The sequence below is a fragment of the Babylonia areolata genome, chromosome 2, assembly GCF_041734735.1.
Source record: "Babylonia areolata isolate BAREFJ2019XMU chromosome 2, ASM4173473v1, whole genome shotgun sequence".
Taxonomy (NCBI): Eukaryota; Metazoa; Mollusca; class Gastropoda; order Neogastropoda; family Buccinidae; genus Babylonia; species Babylonia areolata.
This window is the reverse complement of record NC_134877.1, coordinates 71,255,705-71,277,510: the sequence shown is the minus strand read 5'-3', so window position 1 is coordinate 71,277,510 and position 21,806 is coordinate 71,255,705. Positions and strand designations below refer to the sequence as shown.

Genomic DNA, 21,806 nt, shown 5'->3' with positions numbered 1-21,806 from the left:
ATTTTCGAGTGATTCAATTCGTTTAAAGTTAATGTTTTGTTGAACGTATACAAGGTCTATTTCTCTAGAGCATGTTGGATCATTATGAATAATACAATAGCCTGGTAGTAGTAAATCAGAGTCCTGAATATGGTCTGTTTGTCTTGATTCAGCAAATCCGATTATATGAAACTGTTTTCCAGAGTTTAAAAGGACATGGGATACATCAGCAAGTTTGTTGATGATATGATTAATATTTAGAAAACCTACTTTGAAACCATCGGATAGTGGCCAAGCATTGAGTGTTTTAGTCATGGAAAAGAAAAGGTGGATACAACAGTATCAAAGATGACCGTTATGATACAATGGCACAATGGAAGAGAAGAATAAAGAACACAAGAAGTACCAGAAGGCACCTCCAAAAGTACACAGTGTGCAATATACTTAACCACTGATTAAACAGTCATCAAACAAGTCACATAGAATACAATCGAATACAACAAGTATTTAGGTCAATTATATATCCAAGTTTTTACCGTCATCAAAATAACAAGCCACATCGAATAGAATTCAAATACAGCAAGTAATAAGGTCAAAAATATATACTGCGAGACAGACAGAGACAGAGAGAAACTTTTGGGGTGAACTAGGCGGTTGACAGGCACTTGAAAAAATGTACCCACCACCTTTGCCGTGTGTTCTGTGTATGATACCTGAATGGTAAAACTTCCCCACCACCTTTGCCGTGTGTTCTGTGTATGATACCTGAATGGTAAAACTTCCACACCACCTATGCCGTGTGTTTTGTGTATAATACCTGAATGGTAAAACTTCCACACCACCTATGCCGTGTGTTCTGTGTATGATACCTGAATGGTAAAACTTCCCCACCACCTTTGTCGTGTGTTCTGTGTATAATACCTGAATGGTAAAACTTCCCCACCACCTTTGCCATGTGTTCTGTGCATAATACATAAATAGTAAAACTTCCCCACCACCTTTGTCGTGTGCTCTGTGTTAAATACATGAATGGTAAAACTTCCCCACCACCTTTGTCGTGTGTTCTGTGTATAATACATGAATGGTAAAACTTCCCCACCACCTTTGTCGTGTGTTCTGTGTATAATACCTGAATGGTAAAACTTCCCCACCACCTTTGCCATGTGTTCTGTGCATAATACATGAATGGTAAACTATGCATGATACATTACTGATAAAACTTTGTATAGTTAAAGCCAGCGCCCTCAGAATCACGTGACATGTGGAGGCCAGGCCCTCTGAATCACGTGACATGTGGAGGCCAGGCCCTCAGAATCACGTGACATGTGGAGGCCAGGCCCTCTGAATCACGTGACATGTGGAGGCCAGGCCCTCTGAATCATGTGACATGTGGAGGCCCGGCCCTCTGAATCACGTGACATGTGGAGGCCCGGCCCTCTGAATCACGTGACATGTGGAAGCCAGGCCCTCTGAATCATGTGACATGTGGAGGCCAGGCCCTCTGAATCACGTGACATGTGGAGGCCAGGCCCGCACGGTCTGTGGGGAGTTGAGGAAATTGGAAGGCGTGTTCGTCTTTTTGTGACTGACAAGTTGGGACAGGTTCTGTTTTCTTCTGCTTGGATACTGGGAAAACAGCAGGATAATTTGTTTTCATACAGATTTTGTGCTCACTGTCTGTCTGTCTGTCTGTGTCTTTGTCAACCCATGAAACAATTTTGCAGCCTCTGAAATCGAAAAAATCAGCACGAACTACAGGATGGGTTACGGGACTTTCCAGGACAAGGTGTTGCTTCCCTTTACCAATACACACCCCGCAAAGTGAGTTAGATTTCTGATGCCAGTTCTTTTTTGACTCACTTGTGTAAACAAAGTGAGTGTATGTTATAACCCGGTGTTCGGTTGTTTGTATGTGTGTGTGTGCGTGTGGTAAACTTTGACATTGCCATTTTCTCTGGAAATAATTTGTCTGCCAATACCTAATTTGGCTTAAACATAGGGAAAAAAAATCGTCACGTTCATACTAATAATAGGTTGTACGTCTCCCGAATTTAGCCGTATTTCCGAATCATTAACAGTTTGTTTTGTTGAGGTTCGTTCTCGATTCCAAAAACCGCTGTTATCCCTGTGCAGCTGCCCGATTGTCTTATGAGTAGACGCCATGACCTCGTTTTTCTTGTTCACAATTAAAAGCAAAGAAATACACATTCTGAACAGAACACATACAGCGACACTAACTACATTATTGACGAGCTTACTGCATATGAATATTCTAAAGTTGACTATGAATTAACTAGAATGAACAGAAAAGAATTTTGAATCGACCGTTTTACTGCCTCATGTACACGGCACTGGTCAGTGCAGATCTTGACAAAACATGTTAAGCCTGTCGCGATGGCAACGTCTCCTTTACCGCTCAATTAAAAGAATATCTTAAATAATAATCAACGTGTTCACTGCATATGAATGTTTTAAGGTGGATACTGAATTAACTAGAATGAACAGATAAAAGAAATTGAATGGACGGTGTCGTAGTTTCTTAGTGAGTCAAGCACGGATCTCTGCAGATCCACAAAAATGGACATATATTGCAGTGTTTTTGAGGCGATGGGAACGTCTCCTTTACCTCGAACTTGAAAGAAATTGTTAAATGCCCGAGATATACCAAACTAACTTGATTTAAACGGCGTTGTGACATCGATTGCCGCTGTCGATTTATTCCGCTGAAAGAAAATGATCATATAATATTTTTTGAACAACAGCATTAAACCCGCGTTAGTGCAGTGGGTTAAATTACTCATTCTCGATCCAAACATTCTTGGTTTGAATGTGCATTGAAGACTTTTTTTTTCTTTTTTTCCCGCGAAGCTTTACATAATCATAATAACGAATAGAGAACACATTTCAACGAAATAATTTTTAATTTTTATAAATTTTTTTGTTTTGTTTTTCTGTGTGTATCACAAGTGAGTCTTGAAGGCCTTGCCTTTCTGGTGTTGTGTTGCATCATATAGTATCGTGTTGTGTTGTGCTGTACCATTTAGTGTCATACCTTATTGTGTTGTGTTGCATCATATAGTATCGTGTTGTGTTGTGCTGTACCATTTAGTGTCATACCTTGTGTTGTGTTGCATCATATAGTATCGTGGTGTGTTGTGCTGTACCATTTAGTGTCATACCTTGTGTTGTGTTGCATCATATAGTATCGTGTTGTGTTGTGCTGTACCATTTAGTGTCATACCTTATTGTGTTGTGTTGCATCATATAGTATCGTGTTGTGTTGTGCTGTACCATTTAGTGTCATACCTTATTGTGTTGTGTTGCATCATATAGTATCGTGTTGTGTTGTACCATTTAGTGTCATACCTTATTGTGTTGTGTTGCATCATATAGTATCGTGTTGTGCTGTACCATTTAGTGTCATACCTTGTTGTGTTGTGTTGCATCATATAGTATCGTGGTGTGTTGTGCTGTACCATTTAGTGTCATACCTTGTTGTGTTGTGTTGCATCATATAGTATCGTGTTGTGTTGTGCTGTACCATTTAGTGTCATACCTTATTGTGTTGTGTTGCATCATATAGTATCGTGTTGTGTTGTGCTGTACCATTTAGTGTCATACCTTATTGTGCTGTGTTGCATCATATAGTATCGTGTTGTTGTGCTGTACCATTTAGTGTCATACCTTATTGTGTTGTGTTGCATCATATAGTATCGTGTTGTGTTGTGCTGTACCATTTAGTGTCATACCTTATTGTGTTGTGTTGCATCATATAGTATCGTGTTGTGTTGTGCTGTACCATTTAGTGTCATACCTTATTGTGTTGTGTTGCATCATATAGTATCGTGTTGCTGTGCTGTACCATTTAGTGTCATACCTTATTGTGTTGTGTTGCATCATATAGTATCGTGTTGTGTTGTGCTGTACCATTTAGTGTCATACCTTGTGTTGTGTTACATCATATAGTATCGTGTTGTGTTGTGCTGTACCATTTAGTGTCATACCTTATTGTGCTGTGTTGCATCATATAGTATCGTGTTGTTGTGCTGTACGATTTAGTGTCATACCTTATTGTGTTGTGTTACATCATATAGTATCGTGTTGTGTTGTGCTGTACCATTTAGTGTAATACCTTGTGTTGTGTTGCATCATATAGTATCGTGTTGTGTTGTGCTGTACCATTTAGTGATACCTTATTGTGTTGTGTTGCATCATATAGTATCGTGGTGTGTTGTGCTGTACCATTTAGTGTCATACCTTATTGTGTTGTGTTGCATCATATAGTATCGTGTTGTGCTGTACCATTTAGTGTCATACCTTATTGTGTTGTGTTGCATCATATAGTATCGTGTTGTGTTGTGCTGTACCATTTAGTGTCATACCTTATTGTGCTGTGTTGCATCATATAGTATCGTGTTGTTGTGCTGTACGATTTAGTGTCATACCTTGTGTTGTGTTACATCATATAGTATCGTGTTGTGTTGTGCTGTACCATTTAGTGTCATACCTTATTGTGCTGTGTTGCATCATATAGTATCGTGTTGTGTTGTGCTGTACCATTTAGTGTCATACCTTATTGTGTTGTGTTGCATCATATAGTATCGTGTTGTGTTGTGCTGTACCATTTAGTGTCATACCTTATTGTGTTGTGTTGCATCATATAGTATCGTGTTGTGTTGTGCTGTACCATTTAGTGTCATACCTTATTGTGTTGTGTTGCATCATATAGTATCGTGTTGTGTTGTGCTGTACCATTTAGTGTCATACCTTATTGTGTTGTGTTGCATCATATAGTATCGTGGTGTGTTGTGCTGTACCATTTAGTGTCATACCTTATGGTGTTGTGTTGCATCATATAGTATTGTGTTGTGCTGTACCATTTAGTGTCATACCTTATTGTGTTGTGTTGCATCATATAGTATCGTGGTGTGTTGTGCTGTACCATTTAGTGTCATACCTTATTGTGCTGTGTTGCATCATATAGTATCGTGTTGTGTTGTGCTGTACCATTTAGTGTCATACCTTATTGTGTTGTGTTGCATCATATAGTATCGTGGTGTGTTGTGCTGTACCATTTAGTGATACCTTATTGTGTTGTGTTGCATCATATAGTATCGTGTTGTGTTGTGCTGTACCATTTAGTGTCATACCTTATTGTGTTGTGTTGCATCATATAGTATCGTGGTGTGTTGTGCTGTATCAAATATTATTGTGTTGTACTGTGCTGTCATTTCTTGTATTGTTCTGTATTTTAAATTAGATCACTTTTTTCTTACCCCCCGCCCCACCCCTCTCTTTGTCGTGTGTGTGTGTGTGTGTGTGTGTGTGTGTGTGTGTGTGTGTGTGTGTGACAGTTTTGTCCCTTTCCCAATCAAACTGAAACAGGAGGGAAATATCTTTATGATTTTCGGCTTATTTTCAAACCTTCTTTTCTCTGCATCCATCCTGTTAAAGCTGGTCCACTGCAGACCACTTGCTTTCAGGACCCCCACACCCCCTCCTTCCCCCCGCCTATCCACTCTACCCTTCCCCCTCCAAGTTATGTGAGCTGGTGCTGGTACTGGATATATGAAGCAACATCGTTATAATCACTACACCCAGACATATATGGGAAAAAATGATTGGCAGACAACAAATTAAGTTATGACACGGTGCCTCTCTCTCTCTCTCTCTCTCTCTCTCTCACACACACACACACACACGCACACGCACACACACACGCACACGCACACGCACACGCACACAATTAGGTTGAAATAATTGAAGAAGAAAAAAGACTTTGACGACTGAATTACAGAGATGCAGACAGAATATCGGTTGGCTGACTGAAGTGTTTGTGCAGGTTGAAGAACCCGTGCCCCAATAATGAGAACTGTGCGCCACCCTTTGACTTTCGGCACGAGCTGTCCATGACCAGGAACATCGACAACTTCATCGTCAGTGTCTGCTCTTTCCTCTCTCTCCTTCTCCTTCCTCTCTCTCCTTCATCGTCAGTGTCTGCTCTTTCCTCTCTTTCTCCTTCCTCTCTTCCTCTCTCTCCTTCCTCTCTCTCCTTCCTCTCTCTCCTTCATCGTCAGTGTCTGCTCTTTCCTCTCTCTCCTTCTCCTTCCTCTCTCTCCTTCATCGTCAGTGTCTGCTCTTTTCTCTCTCTCCTTCTTCTCTCTCTCCATCCTCAGTGTCTGCTCTTTTCTCTCTCTCCTTCTTCTCTCTCTCCATCCTCAGTGTCTGCTCTTTTCTCTCTCTCCTTCTTCTCTCTCCTTCATCGTCAGTGTCTGCTCTTTTCTCTCTCTCCTTCTTCTCTCTCCTTCATCGTCAGTGTCTGCTCTTTTCTCTCTCTCCTTCTCTCTCCTTCATCATCAGTGTCTGCTCTTTTCTCTCTCTCCTTCTCTCTCCTCCATCGTCAGTGTCTGCTCTTTTCTCTCTCTCCTTCTTCTCTCTCCTCCATCGTCAGTGTCTGCTCCTTTCATTTTACCGTGCCTCCTCACTCTTCACATCTTCTTTCCACACTTACCGCCCTTCTCCTTTCCCTTCTCACACTTACCTCCCTTCTCCTTTCCCGTCTCACTTACCTCCCTTCTCCTTTCACTTCTCTCCTTCCTCTCCTTTCCCTTCTCAGACTTACCTCCCTTCTCCTTTCACTTTGTATTTGTATTTGTATTTCTTTATATCACAACAGATTTCTCTGTGTGAAATTCGAGCTGCTCTCCCCAGGAAGAGCGCGTCGCTATACTACAGCGTCACCCATTTTTTTGGTATTTTTTCCTGCGTACAGTTTTATTTGTTTTTCCTATCGAAGTGGATTTTTTTTACATAATTTTGCCAGGAACAACCCTTTTGTTGCCGTGGGTTCTTTTACCTGCGCTAAGTGCATGCTGCACACGGGACCTCGGTTTATCGTCTCATCCGAATGACTTCTCACACTTACCTCCCTTCTCCTTTCCCTTCTCACACTTACCTCCCTTCTCCTTTCCCTTCTCACACTTACCTCCCTTCTCCTTTCCCTTATCACACTTACCTCCCTTCTCCTTTCACTTTTCACACTTACCTCCCTTCTCCTTTCACTTTTCACACTTACCTCCCTTCTCCGTTCACTTCTCACACTTACCTCCCTTCTCCTTTCACTTCTCACACTTACCTCCCTCCTCCGTTCACTTTTCACACTTACCTCCCTTCTCCGTTCACTTCTCAAAACTACATACCTTCTCATTTCACTTCTCACACTTACCTCCCTTCTCCTTTCTCTTCTCACACTTACCTCCCTTCTCCTTTCCCTTATCACACTTACCTCCCTTTTCCTTTCACTTCTCACACTTACCTCCCTTCTCCTTTCACCTTTTACACTTACCTCCCTTCTCCGTTCACTTCTCACATATCAAATTTATAATTTCACTTCTCACACGTATCTCCATTCTATTCTCTTCTCTGGTGATGACGAAGTTGATGAAAGTGGTGGTGGTGGTGGTGATGATGATGATGATGATGAGTTGGAGAAAGATGATGATGATGATGATGATGATGATGATGAAAGTAGTGGTGGTGGTGGCAATAATAATGATGATGATGGTGACCAAGATAATGAGTAGGAGAAGGATTATGATGGTGATGACGATGACGATGATGGTGGTGGTGGTGGTGGCTATGGTGATGGAGATGGGGATGATGATGGTGGTGATGATGGGGATGATGATGATGATGGTGGTAGTGGTGGTGATGATGATGATGATGATTACGTTGATGGTGACGACGATGACGATGATTACGTTGATAGTGACTACGTTGATTATGACGGTGGCGGTGGTGATGATGATGATGATTATATGATTATGATGACGGTGGTGATGAAGATGATGATTATGATGACGGTGGTGATGATGATGATGATGATGATTATGATGACGATGATGACGATGATGACAATGATGGAGATGATGATGATGATGTTGATGATGATTATGATGACGATGATGACGATGATGATGACGATGATGGTGATTATGATGTTGGTGATGACGTGCAGACTGCAGTTCAGTGGTCCACAGGCAACACGACCGGAAACATTGACAGGCCAGAGGGAGGCTTTGACGCCATCATGCAAGCCATTGTCTGCAAGGTCAGTTAGGACACGGCGCACACGCCGCAGATGCAGTGTGAACCAAAACCTCTACATGTCAGGCTGACGACCACGGCAATGGATGATATATCACAGATAATGAGTCATCAACACGTTCAAACCTTAACAGAACAACAACTACAGCTACAGCTACAATAAAAACAACAATGATAATGATAATAATCAGAAGAATTATGATCATAATCATATATATGATGATGCATATGTCTCCTACTTTAAACTGATGAATAACGCCATTAGTTGTGACTGGGCATTCAGTGATATACAATTATGTACGGTTATTTAAACTGATGAATATTGTTTGCTAGTTGTGGCTGGGTATCAGTGATGTATATGTGGTTACTTTAAACTGACAAATTATGTATGCTAGTTGTGGTTGACATTCAGTGACGTATATGTACAGTTACTTTAAACTGACAAATTATGTATGCTAGTTGTGGTTGACATTCAGTGACGTATATGTACGGTTACTTTAAACTGACAAATTATGTATGCTAGTTGTGGTTGACATTCAGTGAGGTATATGTACAGTTACTTTAAACTGATAGATAATGTATGCTAGTTGTGGTTGATATTCAGTGACGTATATGTACGGTTACTTAGTACGGTTACTTTAAACTGATAAATAATGTATGCTAGCTGTGGTTGACATTCAGCGATGTATATGTGGTTACTTCTCTGTCAGAAAAAAAACTACTGTGTGTGTGTGTGTGTGTGTGTGCAGGCGGTGGGTTGGAGAGAGAACAGTCGACAGCTGATCATTTTTGCCTCTGATGCCCGTATGCATTTCGCTGGAGATGGCAAGGTAAGTACTGTATGACAAATGGAGAGAGAGAGAGAGAGAGAGAGAGAGAGAGAGAGAGAGAGAGAGAGAGAGAGTTGAACTATAATTTTACTATGCTTCTATTGAGGTAGAGATATTTTGTTTAACTTCTGTTTCACAAGATTTATTCGAATATCATAATAAAGCTTGCGCAAAACAGGAAAAATGTAATTAGCGAAGTAAGCATCACGGGAGGAAAGAAGAAATATAGTGGCACACTTTTTTCTTTCTTTTTTCTTCTTTTTCTTTCTTTTCTTTTTTTATGGCCTCAGTTGCATGCAGTATCACGGAACACATTGTCTCACTCTTTTTCTTTTCTTTTTTTAGTGCTCTTCACGTGTCTTTCTTCATTGGCCTATTGTGGCACAGTTTGTCAGCAGAAGAGATAATGTGGCACACTTTGTCAGCAGAAGAGATACTGTGGCACACTTTGTCAGCAGAAGAGATACTGTGGCACACTTTGTCAGCAGAAGAGATACTGTGGCACACTTTGTCAGCAGAAGAGATAATGTGGCACACTTTGTCAGCAGAAGAGATACTGTGGCACACTTTGTCAGCAAAAGAGATACTGTGGCACACTTTGTCAGAAGGAATATTGTGGCACACGTCAGCAGAAGAGATATTGTGGCACACTTTGTCAGCAGAAGACATACTGTGGCACACTTTGTCAGCAGAAGACATACTGTGGCACACTTTGTCAGCAGAAGGGATATTGTGGCACACTTTGTCAGCAGAAGGGATATTGTGGCACAGTTTGTCAGCAGAAGAGATAATGTGGCACACTTTGTCAGCAGAAGAGATAATGTGGCACACTTTGTCAGCAGAAGAGATACTGTGGCACACTTTGTCAGCAGAAGGAATATTGTGGCACACTTTGTCAGCAGAAGAGATATTGTGGCACACTTTGTCAGCAGAAGACATACTGTGGCACACTTTGTCAGCAGAAGACATACTGTGGCACACTTTGTCAGCAAAAGAGATACTGTGGCACACTTTGTCAGAAGAAGAGATAATGTGGCACACTTTGTCAGCAGAAGAGATAATGTGGCACACTTTGTCAGCAGAAGAGATACTGTGGCACACTTTGTCAGCAAAAGAGATACTGTGGCACACTTTGTCAGAAGGAATATTGTGGCACACTTTGTCAGCAGAAGAGATACTGTGGCACACTTTGTCAGCAGAAGAGATATTGTGGCACACTTTATCATCAGAAGAGATACTGTGGCACACTTTGTCAGCAGAAGACATACTGTGGCACACTTTGTCAGCAGAAGACATACTGTGGCACACTTTGTCAGCAAAAGAGATACTGTGGCACACTTTGTCAGAAGAAATATTGTGGCACACTTTGTCAGCAGAAGAGATATTGTGGCACATTTTGTCAGCATAAGAGATATCGTGGCACACTTTGTCAGCAAAAGAGATATTGTGGTACACTTTGTCAGCAGAAAAGTGGAAGTTAAACCATGTGCAATAAAGTCATCAAAATGTCTTCTACTTCGTCCACATATTTAGAACATAAAAGTAAGCATATCGTCTCCGAAAAGACGTGGACATTCCAGTATTCTGGCCACAAAGAAGGAACCAATGACTGAAGTGACAAAAGGAACCAATGACTGAAGTGACAAAAGGAACCAATGACTGAAGTGACAAAAGGAACCAATGACTGAAGTGACAAAAGGAACCAATGACTGAAGTGACAAAAGGAACCAATGACTGAAGTGACAAATGCTTTGTTTTTGTTCTTCTCACGCTTTTCAGACTTGGCGAACTTCCCCTTACTCTTCCCACTCTTTGCATACACTCTCTTTAGTTTTGGCTGACTTTTTTTTCCCACCGATCTTTATTTTCAATCTTCTTGTTCCTGAGTCATCCTTGACTGGTGGTGTCAAAGGTAAAAGACTGTGAAAGTTCTCCCGTAAAGCCCTGGAAGACGGGAATAGTGCAAGCAGGACAGGACTCAATCTAAGACTCATTTAATTTTCTCGTGAGCTCCAGAAAGCGAATGGAGACAGTATGGTAACAAAGCTCGGACTGGGAGGGAAGTTTCTCATTTCAATCTAGGTACAATGAATACTCACCTAAATATCTGTGATACTGGGTATCTGATCAACACAAAGCAAACCCACCCGGGGTATCTGATCAACACAAAGCAAACCCACCCGGCGAACCGATTGTGAATGTTGAGGAAATGATGCTGCCAGGTGGGGGGGGGGGGGGGGGAACTGAATATTTTGTTTTGTTTCCTTGATCGGGTTGAGCACACCCCGCGCGGGGCCTCGCTCCCCATTCCTGGCAACATTTCTTTCGTCTTTGTTCTGCTTTGTCCTGAATTTGTGGACACAATACCAGCAGACAGAAAATATGGAATCCTGGTGATTTCACTTCAGTGATATGGAGGGTCATTGCGCTGTTTCGGACACTTGATGAGTATATCACACACAAAGAGGGTCATTGCGCTGTTTCGGACACTTGATGAGTATATCACACACAAAGAGGGTCATTGCGCTGTTTCGGACACTCTGGATGAGTATATCACACACAAAGAGGGTCATTGCGCTGTTTCGGACACTCTTGATGAGTATATCACACACAAAGAGGGTCATTGCGCTGTTTCGGACACTTGATGAGTATATCACACACAAAGAGGGTCATTGCGCTGTTTCGGACACTCTGGATGAGTATATCACACACAAAGAGGGTCATTGCGCTGTTTCGGACACTTGATGAGTATATCACACACAAAGAGGGTCATTGCGCTGTTTCGGACACTCTGGATGAGTATATCACACACAAAGAGGGTCATTGCGCTGTTTCGGACACTCTTGATGAGTATATCACACACAAAGAGGGTCATTGTGCTGTTTCGGACACTTGATGAGTATATCACACACAAAGAGGGTCATTGCGCTGTTTCGGACACTCTGGATGAGTATATCACACACAAAGAGGGTCATTGCGCTGTTTCGGACACTTGATGAGTATATCACACACAAAGAGGGTCATTGCGCTGTTTCGGACACTCTGGATGAGTATATCACACACAAAGAGGGTCATTGCGCTGTTTCGGACACTCTTGATGAGTATATCACACACAAAGAGGGTCATTGCGCTGTTTCGGACACTCTTGATGAGTATATCACACACAAAGAGGGTCATTGCGCTGTTTCGGACACTCTTGATGAGTATATCACACACAAAGAGGGTCATTGCGCTGTTTCGGACACTTGATGAGTATATCACACACAAAGAGGGTCATTGCGCTGTTTCGGACACACTTGATGAGTATATCACACACAAAGAGGGTCATTGTGCTGTTTCGGACACACTTGATGAGTATATCACACACAAAGAGGGTCATTGTGCTGTTTCGGACACTTGATGAGTATATCACACACAAAGAGGGTCATTGTGCTGTTTCGGACACTCTTGATGAGTATATCACACACAAAGAGGGTCATTGCGCTGTTTCGGACACTCTGGATGAGTATATCACACACAAAGAGGGTCATTGTGCTGTTTCGGACACTCTGGATGAGTATATCACACACAAAGAGGGTCATTGCGCTGTTTCGGACACTCTGGATGAGTATATCACACACAAAGAGGGTCATTGTGCTGTTTCGGACACACTTGATGAGTATATCACACACAGAGAGGGTCATTGCGCTGTTTCGGACACTTGATGAGTATATCACACACAAAGAGGGTCATTGCGCTGTTTCGGACACTTGATGAGTATATCACACACAAAGAGGGTCATTGCGCTGTTTCGGACACTCTGGATGAGTATATCACACACAAAGAGGGTCATTGCGCTGTTTCGGACACTCTTGATGAGTATATCACACACAAAGAGGGTCATTGTGCTGTTTCGGACACACTTGATGAGTATATCACACACAAAGAGGGTCATTGTGCTGTTTCGGACACTTGATGAGTATATCACACACAAAGAGGGTCATTGTGCTGTTTCGGACACTCTTGATGAGTATATCACACACAAAGAGGGTCATTGTGCTGTTTCGGACACACTTGATGAGTATATCACACACAAAGAGGGTCATTGTGCTGTTTCGGACACTTGATGAGTATATCACACACAAAGAGGGTCATTGCGCTGTTTCGGACACTCTTGATGAGTATATCACACACAAAGAGGGTCATTGCGCTGTTTCGGACACTCTTGATGAGTATATCACACACAAAGAGGGTCATTGTGCTGTTTCGGACACTCTTGATGAGTATATCACACACAAAGAGGGTCATTGCGCTGTTTCGGACACTCTTGATGAGTATATCACACACAAAGAGGGTCATTGTGCTGTTTCGGACACTCTTGATGAGTATATCACACACAAAGAGGGTCATTGTGCTGTTTCGGACACTCTTGATGAGTATATCACACACAAAGAGGGTCATTGCGCTGTTTCGGACACTCTGGATGAGTATATCACACACAAAGAGGGTCATTGTGCTGTTTCGGACACTCTGGATGAGTATATCACACACAAAGAGGGTCATTGCGCTGTTTCGGACACTCTTGATGAGTATATCACACACAAAGAGGGTCATTGTGCTGTTTCGGACACTCTGGATGAGTATATCACACACAAAGAGGGTCATTGTGCTGTTTCGGACACTCTTGATGAGTATATCACACACAAAGAGGGTCATTGTGCTGTTTCGGACACACTTGATGAGTATATCACACACAAAGAGGGTCATTGCGCTGTTTCGGACACACTTGATGAGTATATCACACACAAAGAGGGTCATTGCGCTGTTTCGGACACTCTTGATGAGTATATCACACACAAAGAGGGTCATTGTGCTGTTTCGGACACACTTGATGAGTATATCACACACAAAGAGGGTCATTGCGCTGTTTCGGACACACTTGATGAGTATATCACACACAAAGAGGGTCATTGCGCTGTTTCGGACACTTGATGAGTATATCACACACAAAAGATAATGTTGTAAGGCTTGTTGTTTGGGTATCTCTTGCTGTTTACATTTGAAATTTGGTGAAAAATACCAGTGATGTTACTGCAGTAGCCTCCATTCCTTAATAGGGTCAAATAATTAGATATTCTTGATGTGTGTGTGTGTGTGTGTGTGTGTGTGTGTGTGTGTGTGTGTGTGTGTGTGTGTGTGTGCAGCTGGCAGGCCTGATCATCCCTAACGATGCCCAGTGTCACCTGGACAACGGCCACACCAACTCCATGTCCAAGATACAGGTCAGTCCGGCTGTCACGTCACTCGTCATGCTGACTGAATTCTGTCCTCACCTGACTTCTGTCCTCACTGTCCTCACCTGACTTCTGTCCTCACCTGACTTCTGTCCTCTCCGTCCTCACCTGACTTCTGTCCTCACCTGACTTCTGTCCTCTCCGTCCTCACCTGACTTCTGTCCTCTTCTGACTTCTGTCCTCACCTGACTTCTGTCCTCACCTGACTTCTGTCCTCACTGTCCTCACCTGACTTCTGTCCTCTCCTGACTTCTGTCCTCACCTGACTTCTGTCCTCACTGTCCTCACCTGACTTCTGTCCCTCACCTGACTCTGTCCTCACTGTCCTCACCTGACTTCTGTCCTCACTGTCCTCACCTGACTGTCCTCACCTGACTCTGTCCTCACTGTCCTCACCTGACTTCTGTCCTCACCTGACTTCTGTCCCTCACCTGACTCTGTCCTCACTGTCCTCACCTGACTCTGTCCTCACTGTCCTCACCTGACTTCTGTCCTCACTGTCCTCACCTGACTTCTGTCCTCTCCTGACTTCTGTCCTCTCTGTCCTCACCTGACTTCTGTCCTCACCTGACTTCTGTCCTCTCTGTCCTCACCTGACTTCTGTCCTCACCTGACTTCTGTCCTCTCTGTCCTCACCTGACTTCTGTCCCTCACCTGACTCTGTCCTCACTGTCCTCACCTGACTCTGTCCTCACTGTCCTCTCCTGACTTCTGTCCTCACTGTCCTCACCTGACTTCTGTCCTCTCCTGACTTCTGTCCTCTCTGTCCTCACCTGACTTCTGTCCTCACCTGACTTCTGTCCTCTCTGTCCTCACCTGACTTCTGTCCTCACCTGACTTCTGTCCTTACCTGACTTCTGTCCCTACCTGACTTCTGTCCTCTCTGTCCTCACCTGACTTCTGTCCTCTCTGTCCTCACCTGACTTCTGTCCTCACCTGACTTCTGTCCTTACCTGACTTCTATCCTCACCTGACTTCTGTCCTCTCTGTCCTCACCTGACTTCTGTCCCTACCTGACTTCTGTCCTCTCTGTCCTCACCTGACTTCTGTCCTCTCTGTCCTCACCTGACTTCTGTCCTCACCTGACTTCTGTCCTCTCTGTCCTCACCTGACTTCTGTCCTCTCTGTCCTCACCTGACTTCTGTCCTCACCTGACTTCTGTCCTCTCTGTCCTCACCTGACTTCTGTCCTTACCTGACTTCTATCCTCTCTGTCCTTACCTGACTTCTGTCCTCTCTGTCCTCACCTGACTTCTGTCCTTACCTGACTTCTGTCCTCTCTGTTCTTACCTGACTTCTGTCCTCTCTGTCCTCACCTGACTTCTGTCCTCTCTGTTCTTACCTGACTTCTGTCCTCTCTGTCCTCACCTGACTTCTGTCCTCTCTGTCCTCACCTGACTTCTGTCCTCTCTGTCCTCATCTGACTTCTGTCCTCTCTGTCACCTGATTTCTGTCATCCCTGTCTTCACCTGATTTCTCTCCTCACCTGACTTCTGTCCTCTCTGTCACCTGATTTCTGTCATCCCTGTCTTCACCTGATTTCTCTCCTCACCTGACTTCTGTCCTCTCTGTCCTCACCTGACTTCTGTCCTCTCTGTCCTCACCTGACTTCTGTCCTCTCTGTCCTCACCTGACTTCTGTCCTCTCTGTCCTCACCTGACTTCTGTCCTCTCTGTTCTTACCTGACTTCTGTCCTCTCTGTCCTCACCTGACTTCTGTCCTCTCTGTCCTCACCTGACTTCTGTCCTCTCTGTCACCTGATTTCTGTCCTCTCTGTTCTTATCTGACTTCTGTCCTCTCTGTCACCTGATTTCTGTCATCCCTGTCTTCACCTGATTTCTCTCCTCACCTGACTTCTGTCCTCTCTGTCCTCACCTGACTTCTGTCCTCTCTGTCCTTACCTGACTTCTGTCCTCTCTGTTCTTACCTGACTTCTGTCCTCTCTGTTCTTACCTGACTTCTGTCCTCTCTGTCACCTGATTTCTGTCCTCTCTGTTCCTCACCTGACTTCTGTCCTCTCTGTCACCTGATTTCTGTCATCCCTGTCTTCACCTGATTTCTCTCCTCACCTGACTTCTGTCCTCTCTGTCCTCACCTGACTTCTGTCCTCTCTGTCCTTACCTGACTTCTGTCCTCTCTGTCACCTGATTTCTGTTCTCTCTGTTCTCATCTGACTTCTGTCCTCTCTGTCACCTGATTTCTGTCATCCCTGTCTTCACCTGATTTCTCTCCTCACCTGACTTCTGTCCTCTCTGTCCTCACCTGATTTCTGTCCTCTCTGTCCTCACCTGACTTCTGTCCTCTCTGTCACCTGATTTCTGTCCTCTCTGTTCTTACCTGACTTCTGTCCTCTCTGTCACCTGATTTCTGTCCTCTCTGTTCTCATCTGACTTCTGTCCTCTCTGTCACCTGATTTCTGTCATCCCTGTCTTCACCTGATTTCTCTCCTCACCTGACTTCTGTCCTCTCTGTCCTCACCTGACTTCTGTCCTCTCTGTCCTCACCTGACTTCTGTCCTCTCTGTTCTTACCTGACTTCTGTCCTCACCTGACTCGTCAAGCTGACTGTCCTCACACATTATCTCTGACATGATAACCATGACTTAACAATGACGTGTGATAATGACTAGGTGGCTATGACGTTATGATGTAGTGACCGTGACGTGGTGACCATGACGTGATGACGTGGTGACCATGACGTGATGACGTGGTGACCGTGACCTGATGATTCATAAAGCGGACACGCGGGTTGCAGGACTACCCGTCAGTGGGCCAGCTGTCGGAGGCACTGGACCAGTCCAAGAAGTACGTCATCTTCGCCGTGGTGGAAGACGTGGTGCGGGAGTACACTCACCTGACGTCACGTATGTCTCGATCCTTCGTCAATACGCTCAAAGGCGGAGAGGACTCCAACGTCGTCAGCATCGTCAGGGACAAGTACAGGGTGGGTGTTGCCTGTCCGTCTGTTTGTCGGTCAGCCTGTCGGTGTGTTTCTCTTGGCTGTCTGTCGGGTCTGTCGGCCTGTCGGTGTGTTTCTCTTGGCTGTCTGTCGGTCTGTCGGCCTGTCGGTGTGTTTCTCGGCCTGTCTCTTGGCCAGTCTGTCGGCCTGTCGGTGTGTTTCTCGGCCTGTCTCTTGGCCAGTCTGTCGGCCTGTTGATGTGTTTCTCGGCCTGTCTGTCAATCTGTTAGTTTGTCTGTTGGCCTGTCGGTCTGTCTCTTGGCCTGTCTGTCGGTCTGTCGGCCTGTCTCTTGGCCTGTCTGTTGGCCTGTCGTTCTACCACTAGGCCTATTTGTCGGTCTGTCTCTTTGCCTGTCTGTCGATCTGTCAGCGTGTCTTTCGGCCTGTCTGTCGGCCTGTGTGTGTGTGTGTGTGTGTGTGTGTGTGTGTGTGTGTGTGTGTGTTTGCGCGCCATATCCCATGCAGTGAAGGAGGCGTTGTGTTGTGGTGTACGACGTGCTATGATGTCATAAAGCTTCTTGAAGTGTTGTGATGCAATAAAGAGTCATGACCTGCAATGATGTAATATTTATGACGTCATATGATAATGATAATCAGCCATGATATGTTCTGGTGTATGACTAGTCATGACGTGATATGTCATAAAGCGTCATGAAGTGCTGTGATGAAATAAAGTCATGACGTGTTATGATGTAATAGTCATGACTTAATATGATAATAATAATAATAATAATAATAATGGTATTTATATAGCGCTGAATCTTGTGCAGAGACAAATCAAAGCGATTTCGCACCAGTCATTCACGCGCATGCACAACTCTAAAACTGTAGAAACTAAAGACAAGGAAGGGCAGGCAAGGGAGGCTATTTTGGGAAGAGGTGGGTTTTAAGGCCAGACTTGAAAGAGCTGAGTGTGGAGACTTGACGAAGCGAAAGAGGAAGTTCATTCCAATCGCAGGGTCCACAGACAGAGAAAGAACGTAGTGGATCCGAAGCCAATGGTAGTGAGCGAGATGGAGTATAGAGGTGAAGGCAGCTGCAGAGATAGGAAGGGGCAGTTTTGTGAATGCATCTTTAACATAAAGTGCTGATCTTGTACTTTATTCGGTATGAGATAGGGAGCCAGTGGAGATGTTGCAAAAGAGGAGTGATGTGCTCAGATCTTTCCTTTCTGAGGACGAGTCGGGCAGCAGAGTTTTGTATGCGCTGAAGGGACTGAATGGATGAAGCAGGCAAACCAGACAATAGAGAGTTACAGTAGTCAAGGCGAGAGAGAATGAGAGAAACCACAAGTCTAGATGTTGAGTCAGTGGACAGATATTTCCGGACGGCACTGATGCGCCGCAGTTGACAGTAGCAGGACTGACATGTCTGACTGATAAATTTTTGCATGGACAGTGTATTGTCAAGGACAATACCGAAGTTCCTGACTGACGTGGAAAGAGGGATGGATGTACTGCCAAGTTTGATTGTGTCAATTGTGATGGAAGACAGTTTTTCTTTAGTTCCTATGATCATTGCTTCAGTTTTGTCCGCATTCAATTGTAACTTATTTCGAGTCATCCAGTTTTGAATGTCCAGGAAGCAGTTGGATGTTTTTTGCAAGAGCGACAACAATTTTTCGGGGGTATCACTCTTCTGGAGTTGAGTGTCATCAGCATAAGAATGATGACTGATTTTTTTTTTTTTTTTTTTTTTTAATGATATAAGAATGATGACTGATATATATATATTTTTCTCAAGGCCTGACTAAGCGCGTTGGGTTACGCTGCTGGTCAGGCATCTGCTTGGCAGATGTGGTGTAGCGTATATGGATTTGTCCGAACGCAGTGACGCCTCCTTGAGCTACTGAAACTGAAACTGAACTATGGCGGTTGATAATTTCAGCGAGAGGAGCAGTGTACAGTGTGAAGAGCACTGGGCCTAAAACAGATCCCTGTGGGACCCCATGTTCGATTTTAACGGGTTCAGATTGGAAATGATCAACAAAAATGATGATCAGCCATGAAGTGTTCTGGAGTATGACCAGCCATGACGTGCCATGTCATAAAGCGTCACGAAGTGCTGTGATGCAATAAAGTCATGACGTATATGATGTAATAGTCATGACGTCATATGATAATGATAATAATCAGCCATGATATTCTGGTGTGTGACCAGCTATGACGTGATATGTTATATACAGCCATGACGTGATATGATGTCATAAAGAGTCCTGACGTGATATGTCATGAAGAGCCATGACGTGTTGTTGACAGGAAATGACGGAGGGAGTCAAGCTGGAATACAAGTCATCCTCTCCCAACATCCAGGTTTCCATCACTCCCACCTGTGAATTGTAAGGGCCTTCCCTCCCTCCCTCCCTGTCTGCCTTCTTTCCATCACTCCCACCTGTGAATTGTAAGGGCCTTCCCTCCCTCCTTCCCTCCCTCCTTCCCTCCTTGTCTGCCTTCTTTCCATCACTCCCACCTGTGAATTGTAAGGGCCTTCCCTCCCTCCCTCCCTCCCTGTCTGCCTTCTTTCCATCACTCCCACCTGTGAATTGTAAGGGCCCTTCCCTCCCTCCTTCCCTCCCTGTCTGCCTTCTTTTGGTGTTGGATTGTCTTTAGCTGTTGTTGCTGCAGCTGCCATTTTTGGTGGTGACGTATTCCATGCTTTTCTGCTGTCCTCAGTCTCCAATCTCATTCCTTCCTTTCTTCCCAACTGGGTTTTTTTGTTGTTGTTGTTGTTGTTTTTGTTTCTGTTTTCCTTTCTTTTTTCGTTCTTTCTTTGCTTGACGTTTCTTTGCCTTGCTTTTCCCCTGATGAGCTGCACAGTGAGTGTAGCCTGTTCCCACCCTGCTGGAGCAGTGCTTGTCACGTGTGCTCTGTGCTGTGTCTGTTACAATCACGTGTGCTCTGTGCTGTCTGTTACAATGTGCTCTGTGCTGTCTGTTACAATCATGTGTGTTTGTCTGTTACAGTTACGTGTGCTCTGTGCTGTCTGTTACAATCACGTGTGCTCTGTATTGCGTCTGTTACAATCACGTGTGCTCTGTATTGCGTCTGTTAACAATCACATGTGCTCTGTGCTGTCTGTTACAATCATGTGTGCTTGTCTGTTACAATCACGTGTGCTCTGTGTTGTCTGTTACAATCATGTGTGCTCTGTGCTGTGTTACAGTCACGTGTGCTCTGTATTGCGTCTGTTACAATCACGTGTGCTCTGTATTGCGTCTGTTAACAATCACATGTGCTCTGTGCTGTCTGTTACAATCATGTGTGCTTGTCTGTTACAATCACGTGTGCTCTGTATTGTCTGTTACAATCACGTGTGCTTTGTATTGTCTGTTACAATGTGTTCTGTGCTGTCTGTTACAATCATGTGTGCTTGTCTGTTACAATCACGTGTGCTCTGTGTTGTCTGTTACAATCATGTGTGCTCTGTATTGCGTCTGTTAACAATCACATGTGCTCTGTGTTGTCTGTTACAATCATGTGTGCTCTGTGCTGTGTTACAGTCACGTGTGCTCTGTGCTGTCTGTTACAATCACATGTCATCTGTGCCGTGTCTGTTACAGTCTCGTGTCATCTGTGTTGTCTGTTACAGTCAGGTGTGCTCTGTTACAATCATGTGTGCTCTGTGCTGTGTTACAGTCACGTGTGCTCTGTGCTGTCTGTTACAATCACATGTCATCTGTGCCGTGTCTGTTACAGTCAGGTGTGCTCTGTTACAGTTAGGTGTGCTCTGTGTTGTCTGTTGCAGTCAGGTGTGCTCTGTGTTGTCTGTTACAGTCAGGTGTGCACTGCTACAGTCATGTGTGCTCTGTGTTGTCTGTTACAGTCATGTGTGCTCTGTGTTGTCTGTTACAGTCAGGTGTGCTCTGCTACAGTCATGTGTGCTCTGTGTTGTCTGTTACAGTCAGGTGTGCTCTGCTACAGTCATGTGTGCTCTGTGTTGTCTGTTACAGTCAGGTGTGCTCTGCTACAGTCATGTGTGCTTTGTGCTGTTTGTTCGTCAGGTGTGCTCTGTACCTCGTTAGTCACGTGTTCTCTGTGCATTTGTCTGTTACAGCCGGGAGGGCAGCAGCTGTACCAACCTGAAAATTGGCAAAGAGGTGTGCGTATGTGTGTGTTTGTGTGCGTGTATGTGTGTGTGTGCGCGCGCGCACGCGTGTGTGTGTGTGTCTGTGTGTGTTTGTCTATGTTTGTGTGTGTGTGTGTGTGTGTGTGTTTTGTGTGTGTGTGTGTGTGTGTGTGTGTGTGTGTGTGTGTGTGTGTGTTTATGCACTTCAATAAGGTGTGTGTGTGTGTGTGTGTGTGTGTTTACTGGGTGTAGAAAACGTCTCGTGCGAATATCTGGATGAAATGAACGGATTTTACACAAAGTTCTGTGATCTTCCCCATCACCATAACCATCCCCATCCATTCATCCATCCATCCACCCATTCATTTGTCCACCCTGCAACCCATCCAACCACCCACACACCCATCCAACCACCCACACACCCATGTATCTATCAATTGTTCTGTGATTGCCACATTCACCATGTTTAGGTCCAAACAGATCAACTTCCATCTCCATATTAAAGAGGCAATCTGTTCTGTATGGTAAACATTGTTTTTTCTTCAGTAATTCCCTTTCAGCAATAAATTGTTGTTTTTAATATGTCCATGTAAACA

At 44.2% G+C, this 21,806-nt stretch overlaps 1 protein-coding gene across 1 annotated transcript in view; it reads left to right on the top strand.

Annotated features, from left to right (window-relative positions):
• The window catches only part of LOC143276860 (integrin beta-3-like), a 67,683-nt gene that overhangs the window by 27,897 nt on the left and 17,980 nt on the right, over nt 1-21,806 (top strand). The window contains exons 6-13 of the mRNA XM_076581519.1: nt 1,704-1,800; nt 5,822-5,915; nt 7,997-8,089; nt 8,835-8,915; nt 14,099-14,176; nt 16,942-17,130; nt 19,404-19,483; nt 21,199-21,241. Of these exons, the coding sequence (XP_076437634.1) occupies nt 1,704-1,800; nt 5,822-5,915; nt 7,997-8,089; nt 8,835-8,915; nt 14,099-14,176; nt 16,942-17,130; nt 19,404-19,483; nt 21,199-21,241 (755 nt within the window). The remainder of the gene's footprint in view (nt 1-1,703; nt 1,801-5,821; nt 5,916-7,996; nt 8,090-8,834; nt 8,916-14,098; nt 14,177-16,941; nt 17,131-19,403; nt 19,484-21,198; nt 21,242-21,806) is intronic.